Source organism: Pristis pectinata, chromosome 8 (genome assembly GCF_009764475.1).
Source record: "Pristis pectinata isolate sPriPec2 chromosome 8, sPriPec2.1.pri, whole genome shotgun sequence".
Lineage (NCBI taxonomy): Eukaryota > Metazoa > Chordata > Chondrichthyes > Rhinopristiformes > Pristidae > Pristis > Pristis pectinata.
The window spans coordinates 83,962,447-83,988,933 of record NC_067412.1 but is presented as its reverse complement, the minus strand read 5'-3'; the positions used below and the strand labels follow the sequence as shown (position 1 = coordinate 83,988,933).

At 37.4% G+C, this 26,487-nt stretch overlaps 1 protein-coding gene across 1 annotated transcript in view; it reads left to right on the top strand.

Annotated features, from left to right (window-relative positions):
- LOC127573420 (zinc finger MYM-type protein 3-like) overlaps positions 1-18,257 on the top strand; it is a 102,228-nt gene extending 83,971 nt beyond the window's left edge. Inside the window, exons 23-26 of the mRNA XM_052021628.1 lie at positions 8,851-8,965; positions 9,853-10,113; positions 12,014-12,131; positions 13,350-18,257. Coding sequence (XP_051877588.1) covers positions 8,851-8,965; positions 9,853-10,113; positions 12,014-12,131; positions 13,350-13,551 — 696 coding nt within the window. The 3' untranslated portion in view covers positions 13,552-18,257. The remainder of the gene's footprint in view (positions 1-8,850; positions 8,966-9,852; positions 10,114-12,013; positions 12,132-13,349) is intronic.
- Positions 18,258-26,487: the final 8,230 nt, after the last annotated feature.

Sequence of the window (26,487 nt, the reverse complement as noted above, 5' to 3'; positions counted from 1 at the left end):
AACCATTCCGGAACTTGGACTTTGGGACTTTGCCACACACACACGACGAGTTTAGTTTTTGGGGTTAATGTTCAAGGTTTAACATTTTTGAATTTCTAACATACTAACATTTTTACTTTTATTTTACGTATTATCATAAGTAGTGATTAATAAAATAGTTTTTAACACCGAATCATGACTCGGTGTGTTTCTTTTGTTGCTGGTTCGTGACAAAATTGGGGGCTCGTCCGGGATCCAACCCAAAGATTAATGAGTATCGTCTGGGATCGTTCCCCAGATTGACGAGATTTGTTCGAGATTCAATCCAAAGATTGTTGAGGGAGGTCTGATAAATTCTTTTTAATTGGCTTGTGTGTGTGGAAACCAGCAGCAAAGGATATTAAGGCATTTTTGGAGTCACCAACCCTAAAGGGATTGGAGGTAGTGAAAAAGGATGATTTGGTAGAGATTGCTACAAGGCTAAACCTTACAGCAGTAAAGCGGTCTATGAGAAAAGCAGTTATTCATAGAATGATAGTTGACTATTATTTGGAGAAGTAAGTGTTTGAGTCGAGTGAGGTAGTTGAGTTTCCTGAGATTAAACCCATGATTTCTGATGTGACTTCTCAACCAGTGGAGTTGGAGGATCTGGAGGAGGAAGAATTAGAACAGTTAGAAGAGTTTTCTGGGAGTGAGTCAGAGATTCCTGTTGGCCAGGTGCAGATAGCAAAGATGGAGTTAGAACAAACACGAATGAAGTTCGAGTTGGGACAAAAGAAACTAGAGGCTGAATGAGAGCAAACCCGGTTAAAGATAGAGGCTGAACAAGAGCTAACTCGGGTGAAGTTAGAGGCTGAACGGGAACTAATTCCGTTAAAGTTTGAGGCAGAGGAGAAGGAAAAACAGAGGCAGCACGAGTTAAAAATGAAGCAAAAGAGTTTGGAACCTGATTCTGATGATGGGTTTTTAGCCAGCAGAGAGGTTCGATTAGTCCCTCCTTTTGAGGAAGATCAGGTTGATCCGTATTTCCAACATTTTGAAAAGGTTGCTGTGAGTTCAAACTGGCCAAGGAAAGGATGGGCTCTTATGGTACAGAGTATAATTAAAGGTAAAGCTCAGAAAGCTTATTCTGCTTTGTCTGCTGAGGATGCAGCTGATTATACCAAGGTAAAACAAGCTATATTGAAGGCCTATGAATTGGTACCTGAAGCTTATGGACAAAAATTTAGAGACTTGAGGAAATCTGCAGATCAGACTTATATGGAATTTGCCAATGGAAAGAGAATATGTTTTGAACGATGGTACATGGCTAAAAATGTAGATGGGGATTTTGATAAATTGAAAGAATTGATATTAGTGGAGGACTTTAAAAGATGTGTTCCAGCTGAATTAACAACATATTTAAATGAAAAGGCTGTGGAAACTTTACAAGAAACTGCTAGGTTGGCAGATGATTATGCTTTAACCCATAAATCAAAATGGGGACAACCTAAAACCTTTCAAAAGAGTTACAAAGACAATCCAGGTAAACCGGAGATTAAATTGGGAGGTAATCAAAAAGGAAAAGATGAAAAGAAGCCAGGGCTGGAGAAACCTGTTGAGCGTACTTGTTATTACTGTAAGAAACCTGGCCATGTGATATCTAATTGTGCCCTTTTGAAGAAAAGGAAGGAAGCTGTGCCCAATGCTTGCTTTCAGGCAATTAATAATCAAAAAGGTTTAGGAGATGCTGTTAAAGATCAGTCCTTGCAAGAGGTAAAAGCGGAAAAGTTGGAGGAGGTGAGAAAGGAATTCCGTTCTTATGTATCAGAGGGTTTTGTTTCACTGAATGATGAGTCACCCCAGGTGCCAGTGAAAATTCTTAGAGATACTGGGGCTATTCAATCTCTCTTGCTGGACAGTGTTTTAAATTTTGGTGAAGAAAGTGACACTGGTGAGGTAAATCTAATACGAGGCGTTACAGATGACACCATATCTGTCCCTTTACACAGGGTGATTTTAAAGTCAAAGTTCGTAGAAGGACCAGTCGAGGTAGGGATAAGACCTAGGTTGCCAGTGGAAGGAGTTTCTTTGTTATTGGCAAATGACCTTGCAGATGGAGAAATTGTTCCTGTGGTACGGTTAACGACCAAACCAAGGATTGATGAGTCTGAGAATGATCCAGATGTTTACCCATCATGTGCGGTGACTCGAGCTAGAGCTAAAGAATTAGCCAAGACAGACAGTATGGTGCAGTCTGATGTGGTTCCTTGTGACAGTCCTAAACAGGAAGAAAATTATGATGCCTTATCTGAGACTTTTCTGTCTTCATTGGAGGATCAACATCCTTATAGTGAGCCTGAATTTAAAGATTTGTCTTTGTCGAGGAAGGATTTTATGGTGGAACAGACAAAGGATCCTGAGTTGACAGAATTGAAAGAAAAAGCACTCTCATGTGAGGAGATTGAAAAAGTGCCAACTGGATACTATGTCAAAAATGGAGTGTTAATGAAGAAATGGAGACCTCCTCATGTTCCTGTTACTGAGGAATGGGAAGTTATTCATCAGGTTGTTGTTCCAAAGGTTTATAGGGATGAGATTTTAAACCTGGCCCACAGTATGCCTTTGGGTGGTCATTTTGGTGTGAATAAAACTGTAGGGAAGATCTTGAAACAATTCTGTTGGCCTGGTTTGAGAAAAGATGTGGTGATGTTTTGTCGAACCTGTCACACATGTCAGGTGGTAGGTAAACCAAATTGAAAACCCCCTGTGGCTCGATTGAAACCAATTCCTGCTTTTGGTGAGCCCTTTTCGAAGGTGATTGTGGACTGTGTTGGCCCATTACCAAAGTCTAAGACTGGAAATCAGTATTTGTTAACCATCATGTGTGCCACTTCTAGATTTCCAGAGGAAATACCCCTTAGAAATATTAAGGCCAAGACGGTGTCAAAGGCTCTTTTAAAATTTTTTACCTTGTTTGGTTTGCCAAAAGAAATCCAATCTGATCAAGGTAGTAATTTTATGTCAAATTTTTTTCAACAAATAGTCTATGAGCTGGGAGCAAAGCAGATTGTATCATCTGCATATCACCCAGAATCTCAAGGAGCTCTGGAGAGATTTCATTCTACTCTCAAAAATATGCTGAAGACTTATTGCTTTGAAAACACCAAGGATTGGGACGAAGGTATCCATTTACTTTTGTTTGCCGTGAGAGAATCAATCCAGGAGTCAATAGGATTTAGTCCGTTTGAGCTTGTATTTGGACATAGGGTTAGAGGACCTTTGGAATTTTTAAGAGAGCAACGGGCTAATGAAGAAGTGCACTTGAGTCTGTTGGACTATGTCCAAAAATTTAAAACTCGGTTGGAGTGAGGCTGCCAGCTAGCGAGAGAGAATTTGAAAACCAGCCAGATAAGAATGAAGACATGTTTTGATAGACGTGCTCGGCCTAGGACATTTGCAGTGGGACAAAAGGTGTTGGTATTTTTCCCTAGCCAAAATAATCCCTTGCAATCTCCTTTTTCTGGACCCTATATTATTGAATCCCGAGTGACTGATTTAACATAAATAATTAAAACACCAGATAGACGCAAGAAAACACAACTCTGTCATGTAAACATGCTAAAGCCTTATTATGAGAGAGATTCAGTTGTGGCCATGGTGGATGATATGAAGGTTGTTTCTAGAATGCCTGATGTTGATAGTGAGGAAGGCTAACTTAGACCAAATATTATTCCATCGAAACTAAAAAAAAACAAAATATCCTGGAGAACCTTGAAACGAAGTTGGACCATTTACAAGTTTCACGAAAACAACAGATAAGAGAATTAATTTTAAAATTGAAAAATCTGTTCCCAGATGTTCCAAACAGAATGTCGATAATTACCCATGATGTTGATGTTGGGGATGCAAAACCAATCAAACAACACCCATATCGAATGAATGTGGAAAAAAGTAAACTTGTTGATCAGGAGATAAAATACATGTTGGAAAATGATATTATTAGACATTCTACTTCAAACTGGAGTTCGCCCTGTGTTATTGTGCCTAAACCTGATGGAACTGTTAGATTTTGCACAGATTACAGGAAAGTGAATGCTGTAACAAAGTCAGATGCTTACCCTATTCCTAGGGTGGATGATTGCATAGACGGAAAGGCAAAATTTCTTACAAAGATTGACCTATTAAAAGGGTACTGGTGTGTTCCATTAACAGATAGAGAGAGGAAGGGACATATCTGCCTTTGTAACCCCTTCTGGATTGTATGAATACAATGTTTTGCCATTTAGAATGAAAAATGCTCCGGCAACATTTCAACGAATGATTAATTCAGTGATTCATGGGTTAAAACATACAGACGCCTACATTGACGACTTAGTGACAGGGAATGATACATGGGAGGATCACATTTCTGCGTTAGAAAGGTTGTTTGAAAGACTTTCTGAAGCTAACCTTACAGTTAACTTGGCTAAAAGTGAATTTGGCCATGCCACTGTGACGTATCTTGGGTATGTTGTAGGTCAAGGCAAGCAAGCTCCTGTTCAGGCAAAAGTTCAAGCAATATCTGAGTTCCCTATTCCCACAGGTACGAGGACTGTTAGAAGATTTTTGGGAATGGTTGGATATTATTGAAAATTTTGTAAAAATTCTGCTGATATTGCTCTTCCCCTAACTAATCTTCTGAAGAAGGGAGTAAAGTTTGTTTGGACAGATTCTTGTCAAGAAGCATTTGAGAAGCTGAAAGCCATTTTATGCTACCATCCTGTGCTCAAAACACCTGACTTTGAAAAGCCATTTTCGTTAGCAGTAGATGCCAGTGATGAAGCTGCAAGAGCTGTGTTGTTGCAGAAGGGTGACCTTGATGATATTGACCATCCGGTAGCTTTTCAAAGAAATGTAATGAGCATCAAAAGAATTACTCCACCATAGAGAAAGAATTACTGTTGCTTGTTTTAGCCTTGCAACATTTCAGTATATATGTTTGCACCGCTCAGAAACCATTGACTGTGTATACAGATCATAACCCATTGGTGTTTCTGAGCTGAGTCAAAAACAAGAACAGAAGGCTGTTAAACTGGAGTTTAATTTTGCAAGAGTTTGATCTCATGATAACTCACATTAAAGGCAAAGATAACGTGATTGCTGATTGTCTTTCCCGATGTTAAATGGGAAGCATGTATCTGTACTAATCTGATATTCTGTAGTTGTGTAACATGATAATTATTAACATTACTAACTGTATGCGCGGTTAAAATTCTTCTTGGGAAAAATTCTTTTTAGGTGGGAGGTGTTACGGACTCGGTGAATGTCCCTTTAAGATAGAGTGTGTGTGTGTGGCGTGCTTACGTCAACAGAAGATAAAGGATGTAATGACGTTGTTGAAGAGGTCAGAAGAAGGGAGAGAGACACCAGCCTGCTAGTGTTCTCTATCGATGGATGAGAAACAATAACTGTCTGCCACGGAAATCCATGTATGGAAATTGGAAGTAATCCGGTGGAGTTCACTTTGTTGCTGACCTGTAGAAGGAAACAGGTATTTGTGTGGATGACCACGATTCGGATGCTTTTCGGGGTGAGGAAGTCACTGCTGAGTAAACGCTGAGGTGTTGTTTGGGTTCCATCGTGGAACATTTGGACTTCGTAATTACTCTCTCTATGTTTCTCTACGTCTACGTCTTATCTTCAGACAACAGTGGTTGTTGAAGAAGCCTTTGCTCATCTTTCACCTTATGGCTTGCGGAACTGAACTTCAAGAACCATTCCGGAACTTGGACTTTGGGACTTTGCCACACACACACAATGAGTTTAGTTTTTGGGGTTAATGTTCAAGGTTTAACATTTTTGAATTTCTAACATACTAACATTTTTTACTTTTATTTTACGTATTATCATAAGTAGTGATTAATAAAATAGTTTTTAACACCGAATCATGACTCGGTGTGTTTCTTTTGTTGCTGGTTCATGACAGTTGTTACAATATGTGCTTTTAAAAGCTGAGATCAGGTTCCAAAAGGGAATGTGTAGTTTAGTGGCTGTAATATCCTTCCAGCATTCTGCATCTTCTGCTAGCATGGTCCCCTACTTTTTCCACATCTATAACATTGCCTGACTGCCCACCAAGGTCAACTCATGATATTATTTCCTCTAACCTATTCCAGTTACTTAGTGGCCAGCCTCCCATCTACTACCCCACATAAAATTGTGCTAATTTAAATTCCTCTTCAGCTCTTATTTGTCCATCAGCTTTTATTTGTATTGCATTGGCTCCTGCTCAGATGTTGCCTCAGTTTTAAAAGCCTTGTCCCTTCGTGGCCTCTATCACCCAACCCCTCTGAAAAGAAACCTGACTGACTAGTGTATTTTGCCACCCTGCATTTTGATCTTTTGCATTTTAATTGCTCCAATACTGATGGCGGTAGCTTTAGATGCCAACACCATAAGCTCTGAAGTTCCCACTCTCAGACATGACATCACCTTTTAAGCTGGTCCTTAAAATCTACCTTTTGGCTTAGATGCCAAATTTTGGGATTTTTATTAGTACTTTGTTCAATGCCTTGAAGTATTTAATGATCTGGGAATGCTTTGGAAAAGAAATCTTTTATTGTTATGGATATATCTACTAAAGATGTATCCTGCTGATTACCAAAAATAGTTTTGAAAGTTTTTGCTTCAATGTTTTAAAAAAATGCAATTAAAGAAGGCAATTAAAATAGATGATGCTTTTTTTTTAATGCCGTAAATAAGATTAAGAGGTGTGATTGTAACACAGATATAAGGTACTCATAGTCTGGGAAATGGCTGTCAATCTTATTATACATCTTTTGACCTGAACAAAACTCTTCAATTGCTAGTTGCTAATCAGTCCTGATGGATCTTATTTATTGTAAAGCACAAGCATCCATTTGGTTCCTAATTGCTTGATAGGTAAACAAGAGGGAGCTTTGTAATGTGACTTTAGAGTATAGAAGCAGTGAGGACTAATTTAAAATTTGGGAGTATAGCTTGGTGGTGGAGCACTTTTCTGATCAAAGTCCCTAGCTCATCTGGTACCCCTCTTTTTCCTAAGTATTTGGAGAAAAGAAATTAATTTGTCATTTATTTAGTTTATTTTAATGAGAAGTGTTTGTCAATTTATCATGGGTTCGATACAGATTTGTTTGAATCTTCCTTGGATTTAGTTCTACCTCTGTGGGTGCTCTTCCACTAGATGGTGCAAGAACCTAAGAAAGCTGTTTGCTATCAATGGCTATTCATCCATTCACTGGTATAAACCTAATTGGATGTAGCTATGGCTCAGAAACTAACAGCTTTTAATTCGAACAGCTTTCACTCTGAGTTATGAATTGAGCATAATAGATTTTGAATCTATTTGACAGGTGAATAGATGTTGCAGCAACAATACTGTTGTCTGTATGAATGACTATTAACTGGTATTGAAATATTGTGGTAGTTTGAAAACAGAGCTTTGTATATGATACACAATTAAAAAGTTTACTGCAGGCAACCACTGCATTACAGCAGTACGAGTAATGGAAATTTGCCCCTATGGAATTCCTAAATCGCAACCAAAAAATCGGCGACATGGAATATAAATTTCATAAGAGCAAATTTTTGTGGGGGGAGGGGGACCAAATAAATACAATTCAACTCTAATTTCTTGACACATGCACAGATGATGAGGCTTTGTGTTGCAGAAAATCACAGATCTGGTAGATTTCAGTCTTGATAGTCAAGTTTTTCTTGTATTGGAACAATGTTTCCAGTTGGGTTTACTATCTTGGGTTTTGCTATATTTACTATCAGACTGCTTGACCAGTTGTGTCTAAGCTTAAGTGCAACTCCTACAGTTAAACTAGTACAGCTGAAGCTCTTATCTTTGACTTTATTGTACCCAAGACTAATGCAGAATAGGGCTGTTTCCACTGTCGGCATCTGACTTGACCCCAAGCTGATCATTCTTCCCACATTCACTTTTGCGGCAAAAACTACATACTTTCCACCCCTGTCCCTATTGAATCCAGTAACACAGTTTACTACCACAGTATTGCTTCACTGGTCAGTGCACTGTGTAATACAGTACTGAGTTGTATGAACTAGAAGTTACCAGGTTCTGTTTACCTAACTCTGTTAGATTGAAGGCATCTGTTTCCATTTTGGTCAGTTGCATCTTGTGTATTTGGAAAAGCTAACTGGAAAACTAATCTAAGTGTTGTCTTTTGTCTACCTGTGGATGTTATTATCTAAACATGGACAATTTGGATAGGAGAGCTTACATATCCAAAAATGTTTGATTAGGCATAGCTAGAGTGTCATCTTTCAAATTCATATGCCTTACGAGAATAGTTCAGTAAATGTCCTACTGCTTGTTAAGTCAGGACCGCAAAGGAAAATTGCAGGCTTTTTCCCGCAAATCGAATGGGAAGTATTTGTGTTGTCAAAATCCAGTCACATCAATACACATTGGATTTCTTTTTAAAAAGTAAAAAGGATGTAATTTATTGCACTTTCTTTATCATCATATTCTCTGGTGGCTGGTGATGACCATTTCCCTTTCACTATCCCTAGTTTCTGCTGAATCATCTGTTGTTCACTTAATGCTTCTCCTGAATTATAGAACCTCTCCAATGGAGAATTAATTGTGTGGTGTCTCACCAAACTTCACTGCCTATCTATTTACTGACATTTAATGTGAATGTTTCCAAAAAAAATGATTTGAGCTAAATTGAAAGTGATTGCAGCGTGTATTTAAAACAATAACTTTTCAAATTAGGAAAGTTTCAATTGGACTACCTGTGGCTAAAAGTACTTAATTTTTTTTGTATGAACAGTTTAAACAGTGTTTAGTAACTGCAAGATGTAACAATTTTCCCTTTCCTATCTGTTTTATTATAGTTTTTGCTTGAAAATAACCGAATGGTGAACATATTCACTGACCTTTATTACCTTACCTTTGTCCAAGAATTGAATAAAATGTTACAAGGTTGGCAACCAAGTTTGCTTCCAAATGGTAAGTTCTGCAGATTTACTGCCTTTTATTAAGAACTGTTGTTGACCAAACACTTTATAGTCAGCAACTGATGAACAAATGTATCTTCAAGGTCTTAATTTAAACTAGTTAAAACAGAAGGTCTAGCCGAGACCATTAACCTGTCTAGTTTCTGATGCTGCCTGATCTATGTATTTCCAGTAACTTCCGTTCTTCAAAAATTTTTGGTGTTTGGAATGTTGTTTGTAATGATCATGTGAATAGTGTGTCTGCTTTGTTTCTGGGTCTTATAGTATTTCTTAATTGTAGTTTTCCATTCACATTTCCCTTTTTGTACTGGATCATGAAGTACTTAATACACATGTTCCTCAACTTTTCCCAGTGTAAGACTGCGATCAACCGACTGTGAGTTATATTTCCCACCCTCCTTGCATCATTTCCTGCTGGGTGTACATGTCCAAACTTGTGAAAATGTGGACCGTGATTGGCAGCAATTTATACCAACCTTTTCCCTTACTTTGATAGAAAAAATAAACAAGCGGAGCTTGTTTTTTTTTAAAAAGATCCAAGTGGGAGGAGAGGGCAAGATATATCTGGGAGTGAAATCCCATTGAAGGTGACAAATTTTGCAGGATGATCCATTGAATGTGGCAGCTAGTGGGGTGGAATAAGAGGAGCCCTTTTTCTGGTTGGGAAGAGAGCCCCTTGTTATTTGAATTACTGGTACTCGGATCCCAGCCTGACTCACATGAAGCCCTTTTTCTTCAATTACCCACCTCCCTTGGCCACAATGCCAGTGTGTTTTGGGACCATTGCCACAAATACTACTATATTCTCAGAATATCCTACAGTGCAAGTGGGGATTTGATGAATATGCTCATTAACATTGTGACATTGTTTTCTGTTAGGTTTAATATTCTCCCGGGTGGAAGAAGAGCACCTCTGGGAATGTAAGCAACTGGGAGTATACTCACCCTTTGTTCTACTAAACACACTCATGTTCTTCAACACAAAGTACTTTGGGTTGAAGTGTGTGGAAGAACACATGCGGCTGTCGTTCACCAGTGTTGTTCGGCAGTCCAGGAAATGCACAACACCAAGAGGGACCACAAAAGTGGTCAGCATTCGCTATTACATGCCAGCTCACTACAAAAAAGGAAGAGATCAAGGTAAGTCTTCCATATCTGGAAGAAGTAGGGGATAATTTGTTGGAGGAGTAAAGTTAAAGACATGTAAACTGAAGAGAGTAGCGTGTCTATCTGCCGGCTATATGCCGACTGCTTATTATAGTTGATGATGGGCTTGGGTTTGCTTTTTCCAGAGCTTGAAATTGAATAGAAACTGACAGAAGTTGCCTTTGCTCAGATATTTAGAGTGATGACCAGAACATGTGTCCGTATTCCTATGAATCCATAGGAGTCAAAAAATCTTTGGGAGAAAATCATTGAACCGACTCTGGTTGTTTGCCACATACTGTGGATAAGTGTGGCAGGACTAAACCAGCATTTGTCATTTCTTGACCGCTTCCAACCAGAATAATAACTAAATTCATTTCTGTTCATGATCCTTGAGATAACCTGAAGTAATGTAATCATTATTCTTCTCCTCCACCCCCCACCAACTTAATTTTTCTCTTCCCTGAAGTACTGCTAAGTTTGCTTCACTGTCAGGCTAAACTGATCTCTTAATCCTCTCCCATCCCCCATTTTCATCCCCCTATTTTTAAATCTGCTTTTCTATTTATATCCTGAGTGTCCTTTAAGACTGAAATCTTTCCTCAGTGAAATGGACATCATGTCTGTGTAGGAGACCTGCAGTCTATGGTAATGATCCTCTCATTTGCAATATATTCCACTTTGGATTTATGACGCTTCATACCCCAGTGCAAAGGTCTACATGGTAATTATATTAACTGAAGTAAAATATAACACAGACTCCTCATTTTGCTTGCTGACTGTGCTAAGTTTGCTGATCTCAGCTTCCTCATAATTGGCTTTCTTGGGTCAGGAAGGAAAGTAAAAAGGAATTACAACTCTTAACCTAGCAGTAACCTATGTAGTTATCTATAAAGTACAAAGATCGGAATTGGCTGTAGACCTTCTGTGGTCACGTGCTTTGCTTAATACCCATTCCATAGTTCAATGGCCTGCTGAAAATATCTGCCACGGTTTAGTTGTTGCCTTGCCCTTGGCTCAGAATGGGAATGAAATGACCTGACTCTATGCACCAGCAGTGTCTAGAGAATGTGCATCTGCTGAGTACAGGATTAGGCTCATCTGAACAGTCCTCACAAAAGAATAGCACATCAGTGTCAGCTGTGTCTCTGAGTTATAAGATTGTGGATTTGACTCCCACAGCAAACGGCATGGTAAAATCTAGTGTGAACACAGCCTTCCCTGACCCTTCCCCCTCTTCTCTACCCCTATCCAGTACAGACTGAGGAACTGCTACACTGTTAGGTGTACTTGTTTTTGAGTGAGACACTAGATCAAACCTTTATATGTCCTCTTGAGGTGGATGTTACATATCCTTTTGAACTATTTTGCTAAAGGAACATGGGAGTAGTCCAGTGCATCCTGGCCAATATTAATAGTAAGTGTTATTAAAACACTTCTTTGTGGGAGTTTGCTGAACTCAAATATAAACTTCTTGGTTTTCTACATCAGTGATTCTTTTTCAGAAGTTTCATTGGCTGTACAACATTTTAGCATGTTCTTAAAGACTGCCAAAGGTGTTAAAGAAATGAAAGCCTGTTAATCATAGTAGACAGTAGGCACTATCTGAACTGGTCTGCATGTCCATGAGTTGATGCCCTGACGTGAATGTACAAAATGAATTGGGGATTTTTTTTTTATTGAATTTATATAAATAATATGGATCCTAACATCCTCCGGCACTAAGGCCAAAAGCAGATTGTTAAGCTGTTCTCGGTTATGGGTGGATTACTCAAATGACACGAGGCACTAAGATGTAAATACAGTTTGATCAGAAAAGACTGAATTAGAATTTTATGAAAACCATTTGTTCTGTTGATAATGACTCAGTTTTATTCTCCTGTTCTGTTCACAGGCAGCACTGTAGGAAAGAGGAAACGCGAGGAGGAAGTTGCTGTTTTTGAGCAGAGAGAAAACCGAATGAATCCATTAAGATGCCCTGTGAAATTTTATGAGTTCTACCTCTCGAAATGGTAATGTATCTAGTTCTTTTCCTTGATTTTAAAATTGCTACCTTTATGTGGGGTACATTTCTGTGACCAGGTTGAAGAATATAAGCACTGTGAATGGAATAATTTTCATTTTGGGTACCCATTGTTGATAAGAATAAGGTCTGACCTTTTTGTAAAGGATTTTGACATGGATTTGGTTGTATAGAATTTCCTACTTTGGATAACTTGTAGCAATAAAGTAGCATCATGCACTTGGTACTGGTAGGCAGCTAAACCTTGTGGTCAGTTATTGTCAACAAATAGAATTGATCAGTTTTTAATTTGACTGCTAAAACATGAGAATATGTTACCATGTCTAATGAACAAGTCTCTGGCAAACATTTCCATCTGGTACTGCTGTTTGTAAAGTTACAAGCAGCTGATGACAGAATGCACATCCTTTCTTCTGTCACAAAATCTCTGGCAACAATGTCTCCTCTGAACGTGCTAGTCTTTATTGTTAAGGCTCCATTCCATTTTAATACATCACTGTTTCTCATACCATGCAAGTCAACAGACATTACTGCCAGAAGTCTGGAGAATCTGTTAAGATCAATCTATCTGCCTTTGAGTTGGGGGAGAGCAGAACTTCAGGCAAAGTGTACTTTACAGAGAAGAATTTATTTAAAAAGCAAATCAAAAGCCTATTTGCTGAATCTATTTAAAATTTGGTTCCTATGAACTATAGCAGATAGATCTTGTGACAAAATCCACCAGAAGTTCTCCAATAGCTGCATTTTAATTAGATGCATTTTAATGGGAAGATAATTGCATATAACTCATAAACCACATTCCAGTCATTTAACAGCAGTGCATTCTTTTAGCATGATTGATGGATGAGTGATCCAATCAACTTCATTCTGGTTGGTGAGAGTGGTGTCACTATATTTAGCTGCTTGATTGCATGCAAATTTCACTCAGTGACCAATGAAAGTACTGGCTGTCTGACAGAAAAACTCAGGAATCAAACCTTCAGCTATGATTTTGTATGGTTTGATACCACTCTTGGGAATCAATTTCCCAGTTGTGTCAGAAGAAAAGGAAGAGGAGTTACACGCAAGGTATTCTTAGCTTCTACAAAACTTGGAGAAAGAACTTGGCATGTATTTGTCTGCAGAGTGCAAATCTGTAGGAGACAGGAACAACAGAAATTAAAACTGTTTTGTATGTAATCTTTTTTTCCTTTTTGTGTTTCTGTAGCCCTGAGAGTATGAAGAACAGGAATGACGTTTTCTACTTGCAGCCAGAGCGCTCCTGTGTGGCAGAGAGCCCCCTGTGGTACTCAGTTATTCCCATGGATCGGAGTATGTTGGAGAGCATGCTGAACCGAATCATGGCTGTGAAAGAAATCTATGATGACTATTCGAAGGATTCACTAGAAGATGATGACGTTGAAGGATGATGTGTAGTAGATGTTGTACAAAGTTCTGTTACTTTTTTTTTAGAAAAACAATGGGTCATTATAGGCTGGCCTACTTGGTGCTGCGGAAAAAAATTACTACACACGTACTTGCAGAGTCATGTGGCCTGTTTGTGAGAGCAGAGATGGTTAGACTATCACCATTGTTTGGAGACAGTATCCCTTTTAGCTTGAGTGCACTTGCTGACAATCGGGTGTACATAACATTCTCTAGAGACCAAAAAAAAATTGCTTTGAACCTAAAGCTCTTGCAGTCAATAAGCAAGCAGCTTCGTACTTGCTCTAAATGGGAAAAGTTGACGCGGTTAGCAGTATACATACTGATGCAGTGGGAGAGTCCTTCATTTAATTGCAGTTCTTGGGATTTTAGCATTGCTAAAGAAAATGGTCCAGCAAAGTGGGATCTTAGATGCTATAAAGTAGCCTGCCTTCAAGAACATTCCACTTATTGCTACCATTTTATTTTTAGAAAAAGAGGAGCACAATAGGGGAAGAGTAGGGTGATTCTAAGTCTGTTACTGAGATTAAATAATATTGGAAATTTGTTCTCAGTTGCTGCACTGCTCATAAGTATAAGGAAAATTTGAAGGCAAATGGTGGTGCAAAGTATATGCTTCCACAGTCATGTGTCATACTAACCCATATCTGGAATATCCTTGCATTCAGCTTTTACATTAAAAGTTTATTTTCAACTGTCTCCCTGAGAAAGATGGGAGGAGGAATGGGCAAGGAGATTTCTATCCAGAGTGCAAGAGTAGTAGTTTTTAAACATTCTTTTGTAAGTGATTTGAAAGGTGAAGCATCTACTGCCAGTAAGAGGCGTGTGTTTCTCTTGAGGACATTTTGTAGAACAGCCTGCTAGGTCTTAGCTCAATTTAAGGAATTAATAAATATTTTCTGAGGAAACTTTTGCTGGAGAGGATGAGTGGAACTTCAGTATAACAAATTGTCCTTTCCTATACCCCTTGTCGAAATGTTAGCTGATGTCTGAATCTATAAAAATATTTGATTCTATTTTGTGTATTTTTAATTATAAACAAAAAAAAGGCTGTGAACGTTTATAGTTAATACCATAATTTACTAGCACAGTGGACTTTGCAATATATTTGAAGTTGGGGGGTGAGAAGAAGTTTTATGTGGACAATTTTTTAGTTTGATGTAATTTCTAACTCCAGTTTTTATTTTCTGCTGAAATAGTACTGTCATTCCCTTGTATCATCCATGTTGCTCGTACAGTGAGAAACATTAACCTGTGCAATAATGCTTTCATCACTTGACCTGTAAGACTGTCCAGCCAAATCCTCTCTTTAAGAATGCAAATAGCAGATTAGTATTTGAAGTAATACTCTTTCAAAAATAAAAGAATTGCAACTTTTGCTGGTAGCTAATAGATTGAACTGTTTGCCTCTGGTTTGATTTTTGTTGAGCAGGAATACTTGCTGTATCAATGTGCTACCAGGCCGGTCAGCTGACCTGTGAAGAAATTCAGTATTTGAAGGAACCCAGGAGGAAAGGGGATCAAAAAAGGGGATACTGTCTCTTGTGTGTTTTTCTGTATTATATATCAAAAAAGCTGTTTCATTGAGCTAGATCAGTGTAAACAATGTTTTAAAATGGTAAACATCTGTACAGTATTCAATTGGTAACCTGAAGGTTTGCCAAGATGACATGCATTAAATTTCATTTTTTAAAATAAAAATTTAAAGCTGTTTATGCAAACTGAATGGACCTGATGCTGCGGGTTTATAAACTGCTGTACCACAATCACTAATTGTTAAAACTCCTATCCTTAGATGAAAGCAGTTGAGTTTCACTTGATCATTTCAGAAATTGTACTTTTTTGGATGTGATGTAAAATTTAGGAAAAAAGGTATTTACATGTCCACAGTGAACCATTTTTAGGGTATTTAGTGTAGGGACACTATAATGACCCTTTTTATATCTTATGTTGAATTGTAATCTGTAAAGAAGTATGTCTTCTCCACTTAAAAGAAATTCCTGGTAGATGGGTTGGTTGAAATACTAATCTTGACCTACATTGAGTGGTATAATGGTTTCAAAATACTATCTCTTGCCTTGAAATAAAGTAGAGAAAAGGTGGTCTGAGTTTGTTAAATGAAATCTGCTTGTGGAAATGCAATTGTGCGTTTTATTAGATTCTTTCTAATAAATAACGTGTCCATGATTACATTGTATTGAGATTCAGTTAGGGTGTGTTAAATTGCACTCCCACCCTCTTGATAACGGGCATTGGTTATCTTGTTGTCTCTAAGATTAACCACACTGGTATGCGTCACTGTATAAATTGTTGACCAAAGTTGAACTATGTCATTTTATTGGAAAAAAAATTGTGGAAAAGTGGCTGAAAACATAAAGATTATTTGTGTTCTCCCATTACAATTTTGTGTTTTGTATATTCGTTGGTCCTTTATGATTAACATCTGTACAGAATACTCAAACGGATTGCTCAACTTGCCCATGACAAAAATAATTTGAAACAGAATGCATCTTCAGGTTTATGACTGAAGCCATCAGAAAGTCTTAAGACCCTTTTTTAATATTGTCTTGCCACAATAGAGTCTGAAGTATTGCCGAATCATTACAGTATAAAGCTTGGGAAATTGCACAGCTCTGTTGTCAAACACTTTTCCACCCAACATTTATTACTCTTCACATGACACTACATTCTTCCGGCCACCCCAATCCTGGTATAAGCTAATAATAACAGAAATTGTCAACTGATTGAGGTGCATTTATATTGAAAGGAGTAGTGGTTACCTTTGGCAGCTTGCTATGTCTATGCTGAACTACCTGTAAGGTTGCCAGTTTAGGCTTGTTTTGCAGAGCTGGACCTCTTTGTCAACATAACAGTGATTTGCTCTTGTGTAGTGAAATTTTCAATTATCACTCGGCTAAATCCCCTATTCCCCCACAAGAAAAAAAATCAAGAAGAGAAATAACACTGCATTCCCTATAAAGTGTGGCACATGATTGAGGTTCTTGCAGTTCTTGTGGCCAAAAAGGAAACAGCAAGGTGAAGTGTCTGGCGAAAAAGGCAAATGAGAGTTTACAGATCTTCCATCTCTTATATTTTCTGTACTCCATTCCTGAGTTCATTGACCTCTTAATATTGACAGGTTATTTTGTGAGAAGGATAGGGATACTGGTTTCATAGCTAAGCCCGATCCTGTTTCTCCATGGCATTTGAATGTGTCATGAGAGACTGGATGATACTTCAGAAGATGTGTTTATTTTTATGTTTTGGAGTTTAGGTGAATGTTCACAACATTATCCTTGCTCCAGATAAGATTTAATGTAGCATGAATTGGGCGTCAAACGGGGCACTTTCAGGACGACTAACCCTTTGCTTCCACATATGCCACTTGACGCACTGAGGTCCCCCAGCAGTGTTTTGCTCCAGATTTCACATCTGCAGTCTTGTGTCTGAGGGCACTTTGTTAGTCTTCATTGCTCACGTGCTGGTTGTGAATTCACCAGTGGAAATAATAGGAGAGCTAATGTCACTGTGATTAGATAATAAGTAGAAGCCCAGCCCATGTCAAATGTTGGCTTTGTGAACCCTTTTACCATAGCTTTCCTGTCTATTACATTTTCTACTCATTCTACACACACAAAATTCTGCTTAATATTTGCACTGCTAAAAGTGTTCAATCCCTTTTCTAGTTGGAAAAGTATTCAGTGTAGTCTGAGCTCAGTGATTACATTTTTAAATGTGCTTTTGCTTTTCAATAATTCTCTATAATAGTTTTTCATTGAACTGCACTGGTTTCACCTTTTTATATGAAATGTCCTTTTTGCTAACTGCTCTTTTAGATTTCCTACTATTTTGTTTCTGTGCTTCTTTCACTAGAGTGGGTAGTGAGCTAGGTTTGCAGAGTTCTGTTATTTCCTTCTGTTGGCATGAAGTAGGTTGATGGAGTGGGAAGAGAAGAGCAATGAACACATTCAGCTGTTCTTCCTTTTTACTCCACTCTTGTTTTTGTTCCTTTATGAACAGGTTTGCATGGCTGAGAGGAATTTTACAGCAGTGTTCAGAAGTCATTGGAAATCGGACCTAATGCTGTTTGTATTTGGAATTTGAATACTGAGTCAGAGTTATGGTGCTGCTATTCTATTATTTCTATTTGTAGAATAATATAGATACAGAACCTATTTCTATTGTTCTCTCTGTCTCTTTGTTTTTTTTCTCCATCTCTAAATGCAAACTAAACACTAATGCCAAACTTTGTCAATCTCATAGCACATCCTCACTGAATTCTAATCTTTTTACTATTAAAAAAACATGCTTCACTGTAAATGATGAGTTTATACAACAGGTGACAAGAAGATGTTGGGTAATATGCAGGGGCATGTCTAAATGTAAGATTAATCTTTGTCTTGTCAGGCAACGTGTGTAGAGGATATTAACTTTTCAGGTCAATAATCTTTCATCCATTTTGACCAGTGGAATATTCCCAGTATTTTCTATTGTTATTTTGGATTTCCAAAGCCTGGAGTATTTTGTGTTTTTAAATCTTTAGCTGTCTTGTTCCTGTTGTGTTCTTGACCTCAGATATTGTTGTAAAGTACTGGATTTTACAATAGAGTTTAATGCAAAAGAGATTTACTCTTTGATTTGGCTGAGCCTCTAATTCAATAAGCTGCTATATAAACCACTGTTCATTGAATAAAAGTTACGTATATAAACATCTATTTAAAAGAGTTGTATTTGCAGTAATTCACGTAATAGAGCTTTTACCCTGAAGCACCATGCAAAATCATTATTGTAAGTACCTCAAACTGGGTGATATTTTTGGTATAAATCTAACTAACTGCAAATTAATGAAGTCATTAGTTAAGCATAGTTGCCAGAGGGTCATTACTAACCTGCTCAGTATAGGCTATAGTAGCACAGTGGTTAATATCCAAAGGTGTGAGTTCAACAGCATCATTCCCCTCCAACAATCCTGGCTGGAGAATTTAAATTCAATTAGAAAGTATTCACAATAGTGACTGTTAAACTGTAGGTTTGTAAAAAAAAATCCATTTGTTGACTTGGGTATGTTTAGGGAAGGAAATCTGTGCCTCTTACCCAATCTGGACTTCAGTATGTGACACCAGACCCACCAATATGGTTGACTCTCCAGTGCCTTCTGCAATGGCTTTGAAAGGCCATTTGGTTCAGGGCAATTTGGGATGAGCTATAAATGCTCACTTTACCAACAACACTCATATCCTGCACATAGTTAAAAATGAAATGATTGAAGACTATATTCAAAGTTTGGTGCTGTTAGTCTGCTAAAATGTATTTAATAACTTTTAGTGTACTGTCATTGCTTTACTTCATGAGAGATCTGAGTGAAAAATGATTCACTGCAGCTTTGCTTGTACATCCAGAGATACTAAATGATGCTGCAGATATGTACGGATATGGAACTAACTAGCATGATATAAATTCAGTGAACACAAACAATGTGTTTAATAGCTTTGGAGCTCAGATTAAATTTCTATTGACCTCGGTAGTGTTAGTTTCATAGACATTGGTTTCCTCTTGTACATTCCATGGAGTAGTATGAGATCTTTACCAATAAACTAGGCCCAGTTGTCTTTCACAAACATTGTGGGAATGGAAGGAGAGCAGGAAAGCAATTCCTATTTAAGTGCAACATGTGTTAAAGACAATGTACTTTGTGCAATTGATTCACCTACCCATTCACGAAGTAACGAGCAATAGGGTAGATTTTATTTAATGAGGTTGTGTTATAACTGCAAATGTAACCTTGAGCCTACTGTATCTCTGCACCTACCATTCAAAATTAAAATCAATGAAAAGAAAATCAGAACAAGCATGCAGTAGTAGCATAGGTTCATTAGGAATAATATCTTGTAATAACAACAAATGTTAGTTCTGATAAAGTTTGCATCTACTCTGGTCTACGAAAATGGAATAGTAATTAGCAGATCAAACAAAAGTTTTGACAGAAAGCACACCAATGCTACTTTCCTACTGTCTTACATGATTAATTTTTAATTTATCACTCGCCTGTTCTCATAAAATATATATATGGAAGTAGCATATAACATGATCTTGCCATTCAAAATAGGGTTAAAGAGCACAAACCCCAAAACTTAAAACATTTTCAGAAGAAAAAATTGTGTCTAAATTTGTGAGTTTTTGTCTAGCAAGATGAAATGCATATCCAACATTAGTGGTTTGAAAGGCTACAAAACCAACAGTATTTAAATCGGTGAGTTTTCACAACAAATTGATTGATGGCACCATACTCATTTATCATTCCAACAGAAACTGTTGGAAATGCTCAGGAAGTCGGGCAACATCTATGGAGAGTGAAACAGAGCATGTCTTGAGTTTGGTGAAATTAATGGAATTGAGAAATGTCTCCACAGCCAGTATTCAATGAGATGTAATCAGTTATTTATTCTGTACTTGATGTACAGTACCAACATAATTGATATAAATTTCATCACCTTTGAGTGCAACCAATTAATTTGAGTCTGATAAGTTTACCTGAACAAACTGAGGAAATGATTTCTTACAATTTGACACTGGCTTTGATTTTACCATCTTTTAATTATCTTGTTTCCTTGGTTGATGGAAGTGATAATTGTCTGGGTTATTTAACTGCCAGTGGTGTATTTTTTTTTCCTTTCTCCATTCCACCCCACTCCCCTCAACTGCCATCTCGAAAGATTCTCTTGCCCAACTAGCTATTCTTCATTGTCTGACTAAGAACCAAGGTGAATGACATAAGTCTTTTCTATTCTGGGGTTGTCACATCTAATCACCTGTTTCTTTTTCATATTCATGTGATCCATTCTGCGAGGGCAAGACAGAAAAGTGAGCACACTAGCATGGTTACAGTGGAATAAGTAGAAATCTGACTGAATTTACTGTGGCTGGCTTGTAATGCTTTGTGTCACATTGTATTGTTGCACTTTCATGCAATATTACCAAGAGCTGTAAGAGTTTCTAGAAGTCCTTAAATTTGTAGTACTATATTACAGTTTGGCTCAGTTTGTTTTTACTTCATTGCTAATTTGAAAGGAAGAAGTGTTCCTGGGGCATAAAGTAATGATAGAAATAATTTTTCTAGCTGCTTGTAGCTTCTCCTACCACCCATTATTGGAAGTGAACTATGAGCAATCTACATAGAAAGAAATTATTGAAAAGCTGGAAAAAGCATAAATAAAATAATTCAATATGGCATAACACTCCCACATCAGCATCCCAGAATTAATTTATTTCTAGCTGATGAAGATATTGCATACCTTCTGAGGATTTACCTGGGGTATTAATTCAATCTACCACTCTACCATTAGATCCTTGGTGGTGTTCCCTTCATTAATCTGCAATCTCGATCATATATTAATGTGAATTTGTGTCTTAGTGTTGATGCACCAACTTTTAGGCAATAAACTTTAGTATATAGAAAATATGAGCAGAAGAAACATCCATAGTTTGTTACTTAAATGAAATTAACCCTTGTTTATGCAGACCGTAAAAATTATGAATGATAGCACAAGAAAACAGGAGCAGGAATAGACCACCCGGCTCCTCAAGCCTGCCCCACCATTCAATATGATCATGGCTGATTGATGCTGGCCTAAACTCTTTTATGCGAGTTTAGTATTGTCCTCAATGATATGTGTTCATGATTTTCCATGGGCTCAATGTATAAATATTTTAATAATTTTGCTAAAATCATCCAGTTACAGCCATGAGTTTGGCATTGTTTACAAATTTGTATTGCTAGTGTCTAATGACCACAAGCCTTTTTCTAAGTATCTCTTTTTTTAAAAAAAATGATTAGAATCTTGACATTTGGCATGAATTTTTCTCTTGTGATCTTTGTTAGAATAAATGGTTTCCTACTTGGATAGCAATGAGACACCCAAAACAGTGTTGCCATTACCTTTCAAATATTGTCATAAAATCGTAATAGAGTGAAATGCAGTGGAACACAAGGACATTAAAGATTTGGTTGTTAATTCAATGCCATCTCTTTTTTTCACCCACACTGATCTGGTAGTTTTATGATTACTATTACTGCAATTAGCTTTTTTTTCAAATGCAATTTATTTAATGAGCTGAATTTAAATTTCTCAGCAGCTATGGTGAGATTCAGACTTTATCTCAGGATCAGTGGTTTAGAATGCTACCTGCTGGTCCACTTACTCAATATTACACTTCCTTCCTCATCATTGCTCATGTTCATTCCATTATATCACAATCAATTACATTTGATCCACTTCCGTTGCATTTTCCAAGCAAAATAATCTCAACAAACTTTCCCTCTTACTTCCACATCTATCCCTAGGGGGCCATTCTTACCTAGTCTGGCCTTTCTGAGACTGGCATTGTCAGCGATGTCCACATTCTAATTGATGTGCACAAGATTTACTAATTGTCAACCTACAGACCAGAGGTGACATAACAGATCATTTTAGAAGTCACCATTAATCCTGTTGAGGATGTCTGATACTTAGCACAACCCTTTCTTTCTACCTTAACATTTTCAAGAATTGTGTGATGGTAAGGTAGACTATATAATCTAGCTGGCCTCTGCTGGAGCACCATCTTCATTCCATTTCATCCCCTCTACCACTGTAGACACGGTAAATTGCAGATGAAAATCCCTAATGGATGTCTATGGAATCAAAGGCTTTCAAACATGAAGGACATCATTTGGCCCATTTTGTCCATATCAGTTTAAAATGGACTCTGTTAGTTTCATATCCCAACTTTGTCTGTAGCTCTTCTAAGTACTTCTTAGTTATGATGGGGATTTCTGCTTCCACCACTGTTTCAAGCAATAAGTTCCAGATGCCCAAAGTTCAGTAAGTGAATTTCTTTTCTCAAGCCCCATCTTCAAGTTCCTTCAGCAGATTGTTGTTGCACCAGATTCAAGAATCTGCAGTCTCTTGTGTCTCCGTCTAATCCCTTAACCAGTTTAATTTAAATCTATGACCTCTGAATTTTCAGCTATAGAAAATAGGTCCTTGTTCTATGTATTGTCATAACACTGTTTTGTCATTCACTACCACAGAAAGAAAATCTGATTTGTGTCATTAAGTTTCACTTGTCTCAATTGTGAAAATTAGTGCAGAATGTTTTATAGGACTTTGATCAGCAGGAATAGGCATAATAGTCTGACAATGTGGAATTTGAAATCCATGCATCAGTAGTAATGTAATATGTTGCATATAGAAGTTCTGTTTCCCTAATACTGAGGAAGGGATAGAGCATTCAGCCCTCTGCCGTTACTTACCTGCTCTATTTATTTAGACTTTGTTCTTTCCCTCGTTACATTAAAAATATTTATGCTTTAATCTTAAAATCCATCATTCTCTTTGGTGTTCCTCCAAGTTCTCTACCTTATGCTTGGCAAAAAGGTACTGATAGGATTTGTTTCCATAATTTTATTCACCTGAAATTGATGCAAGAAGTCTTGTGCAATTAGTGAATTGCTAGATGAAATGGTATGTTTGATAATATTGGTTTTCTAACAAGTGCATTCTAAAACTTGCTGTAATTTATGACTGACACATTTATTTAATTTTCCATTCTCTTTATTTCAATTAAAGAGCTGACAGTAATAGAGTTGAAATGGAAGCAGAAGTTCGGTACATTAAACCTGTCTGATTCTCTTAAAAACAATTTATCTTTCTTGCTCTGCAATGTATTTTTTTTAACATAAATGCAATGTTAATCATATATAAAGAAATTAACTTTTGTATTTTTTGTAAAGAACTAATACAATGCTGCTGAGCATCTAATCTGACAGTGTGCAATGTTGAGCTTGACTCCATCATTGTAAAACTGTTCAGAAATACAAGGAAAATCTTAGAGAGCAGCACCGAACCCAGTTTGATCCTGTCAGTTAGATCTATCCACTGTATTCTACAGGAACTATCAAGACATTTTATTATACTACAGTGTCTTACAGAACTTCAAAAGTATTCCTGTAACAATTTCGTACCAGATTAGCAACAAAGCTCACAAATCAGATGCAGCATTAGGTCAAGTGAATCAGAGAGGTCCTGGTTCCATCTTCAGTCTGTGCAGGCGACTGATCTTGATTGCCGAGGCAGTTGAGATAGTATATTGAGAGCTTGGTATTGATGACAAAAGCGAGGAGAAAAAACCATGATCCCACCCTGTGAATGCTGGCAGGAAGTGAATGGGTATCAGCAAGAGGTGGGCAAGGTGTAATTTTCACTTACCAATGAAAAAGTTGAATAGTCAGTAAACCCTACTTGGGTTTCCACATTTAAAGAACGTTCACAAGAATTACCACAGCCTTTGAAACAACCTTGAAGTTTTCAACAGGGAGCAAAAATTGAGGGCAAATAAGCTTACAGGATGTTGGCAATGTTATATATCTATATAAAATTCTAAGCTAAGCTAACATTCAAACTACAAGCTACTGTTCAAAAAGCCAAAAGAGAAAATGTTGTAAATACTCAAAAGAACTTGTGAAATAAAAAAGACAAGCTCATAATTGAAGGTTCACTACCAGAAAGTGTATTTTCTGAGGTTCTGACAGACCTGCTACTTTTCCAGGTAGTAACTGCTTCCAATTAGTTTTGATATTCCACCAAATAAAAATTGCCACAATAAAGAGTGAAGAAAAAAAATCTCAATGGCTATAAAGGCATTGGTTAGCGAGAAGCAAGTGCTCTAATGGGAAAATATAAAACAAAGCATTAAAAGCAGAATAAAAAGAATGCATGTGTTTAAGGTTTCAGTTTGTGTTACCTAAATTGCTGGCGGGGTCTACAATTCTATAACATGTCCTTACCTCCATATTTGTCTCTCTGTTCAGTCTAACAAGAAAAAGTATATGAATAAATACTGTGTTATCTACAAAGTGCACTTGTGGGCATTGAAGAACCCTTCTGCCATTTTGTTGGATCTGAATCTTTTTAAAACTTTCTTTTCATGAACATATTTTTTCCCCTTTTCCTCGGTGTTTTTGTGGTTTAGTGGGTGTGCTGATACGATAGGTTGCTATTATAGTAACAAACTGCTGGGAGTCACCATGACTCAAACATGAATTCTCTCTGATTTCCATCCTTTCTCTCTTTCATATCCTCTACCTACTGTAATATACTGCAATCTCTACTAATTGCCTCTGTGTTCCCTGTGGCTCGAAGAACTAAGAGATGTAGAGCTTGTGTCCATCCTGTACATAGACACAGGAACAGATCATTCTGCCAATTGTGCCTCCTCAGCCAACCAATTGGATCATTGCTGAGTGCCAGCTTAAATACCGTTCAGTGCCTTTAGTCCCTATTCCCCCACGTGACAAAAACATGGCATTATTAGTCTTAGAAACTACAATTACTCTCTGCAGGTTATGGGAAGTGTTCAGGATTTCTTCCTCCCTTTAAGTGAAAAATGTGCATCCTGAGTTCACGCTGAAATAATCCATTAATATTAGTTATGGACAATAAAAGTGGTCACATGCTTGATTTATTATCTAAACTCTGTGGTATTAAAGGGGCAGTGGCAGCATGAATAAGAGAATTGACTGAGAGAAAGTAGAGAGTAATGGTGAACAGTTGCTTATTAGATGTAGTGAAGTTTGCAGTGTTGTCCTCCATGGGCAGACACTAGGACCACCGCACTTGTACCTTGTATGAATGTCCTGGACTTGACAATAAGTAACGTCATTTGAAGTTTGCAGGTGACACATATGAAGCAGTTACCATCTTCCCAACAAATTTCAGCACAGCCTAGATTCGTTAAATGGGCAAGGAACAAGGCAGGTGAAATTCCATGTGGGAAAGGATGCATATCGGTATGTGGATTGAGTGAGAACAGGAAAATATACCACAGGAGTGTTGGTAACCAAGGGACACTGATTTAAGGTAATTTCCAGTAGAATAGCAGGGAATAAGGAGAACTGTTATGCTGCCTAAACAGGTGGTGGAAAAAAGTTCATTACTAATTTTCAAAAGAATTTTTGTTTAGAAGAGTCAACACAGGTGAGGTGAACCAAATAACCTCTTTTCTCTGCAGATTCATTCTGAAGGTTATGTTGGCTAAAGTTTCTTGACAGTCAATTGATTTATCTATATTTTGATTCAGTGTACTTTTGCTAAAGGCTTAGCACTGGTTTAAAATTTACCTTTTTAACTTCATTGGGGATTGGTCTTTAACTTATTATCTGGGTGCTTAGAGTAATATTCTGACTATGCAGTATTTTGTGGGGAAATCTGTGGTATAATTTTAATGCCACACAGGAAAGGACATGGGTCCATATTGTGAGTTGTAACCTCAACCACACCATCTAATGGAAAAGATTGCCTTAAAAAGATGATGGGTTATTCATTACCAGTCATTGGTATTCACAATTGGTGATGCTTTGAACTGTCTCCAATGGTTAACCAACATTATAAATGGGCTGCTAGCTCATATCCACAGTTCCAAGACTAGTGGTCCATAAAAGGACTGAATATTTCTCCATCAGAATAAAGCCAACATATTACTCACTGAAGGTAATGCACTCTTCCTTAAAATTAAAAGATGTCTTAAAATGCAAAAGAACAAACACTTTAAGACTAAGATAGAATATTACTTGGGACATGTGCAACAATTGCTCAAGGTTCTTAAAGTGGCTGCTATCATCAAATGAAAGAGATATTGTCTTTTAAATCTATGCTGATGTATGTACCACATGATGCTGTTCACACTCTTCATAAATCATTTCATTGTACCTCCAGGTTCCTCGTGCTGTGAAGTAATTGTTAGCATCTGACTTAGTTTGTTCTTTAGTTATGGTAACAGTTGTATCCTTTTTATTCCCCCCCCCCCCCCCCCCCCAAACAACATTGGCGGAACAATCCTCTGCTCACTGAGACAACCTATTTTTGTAAGTAAATTTTCCCATT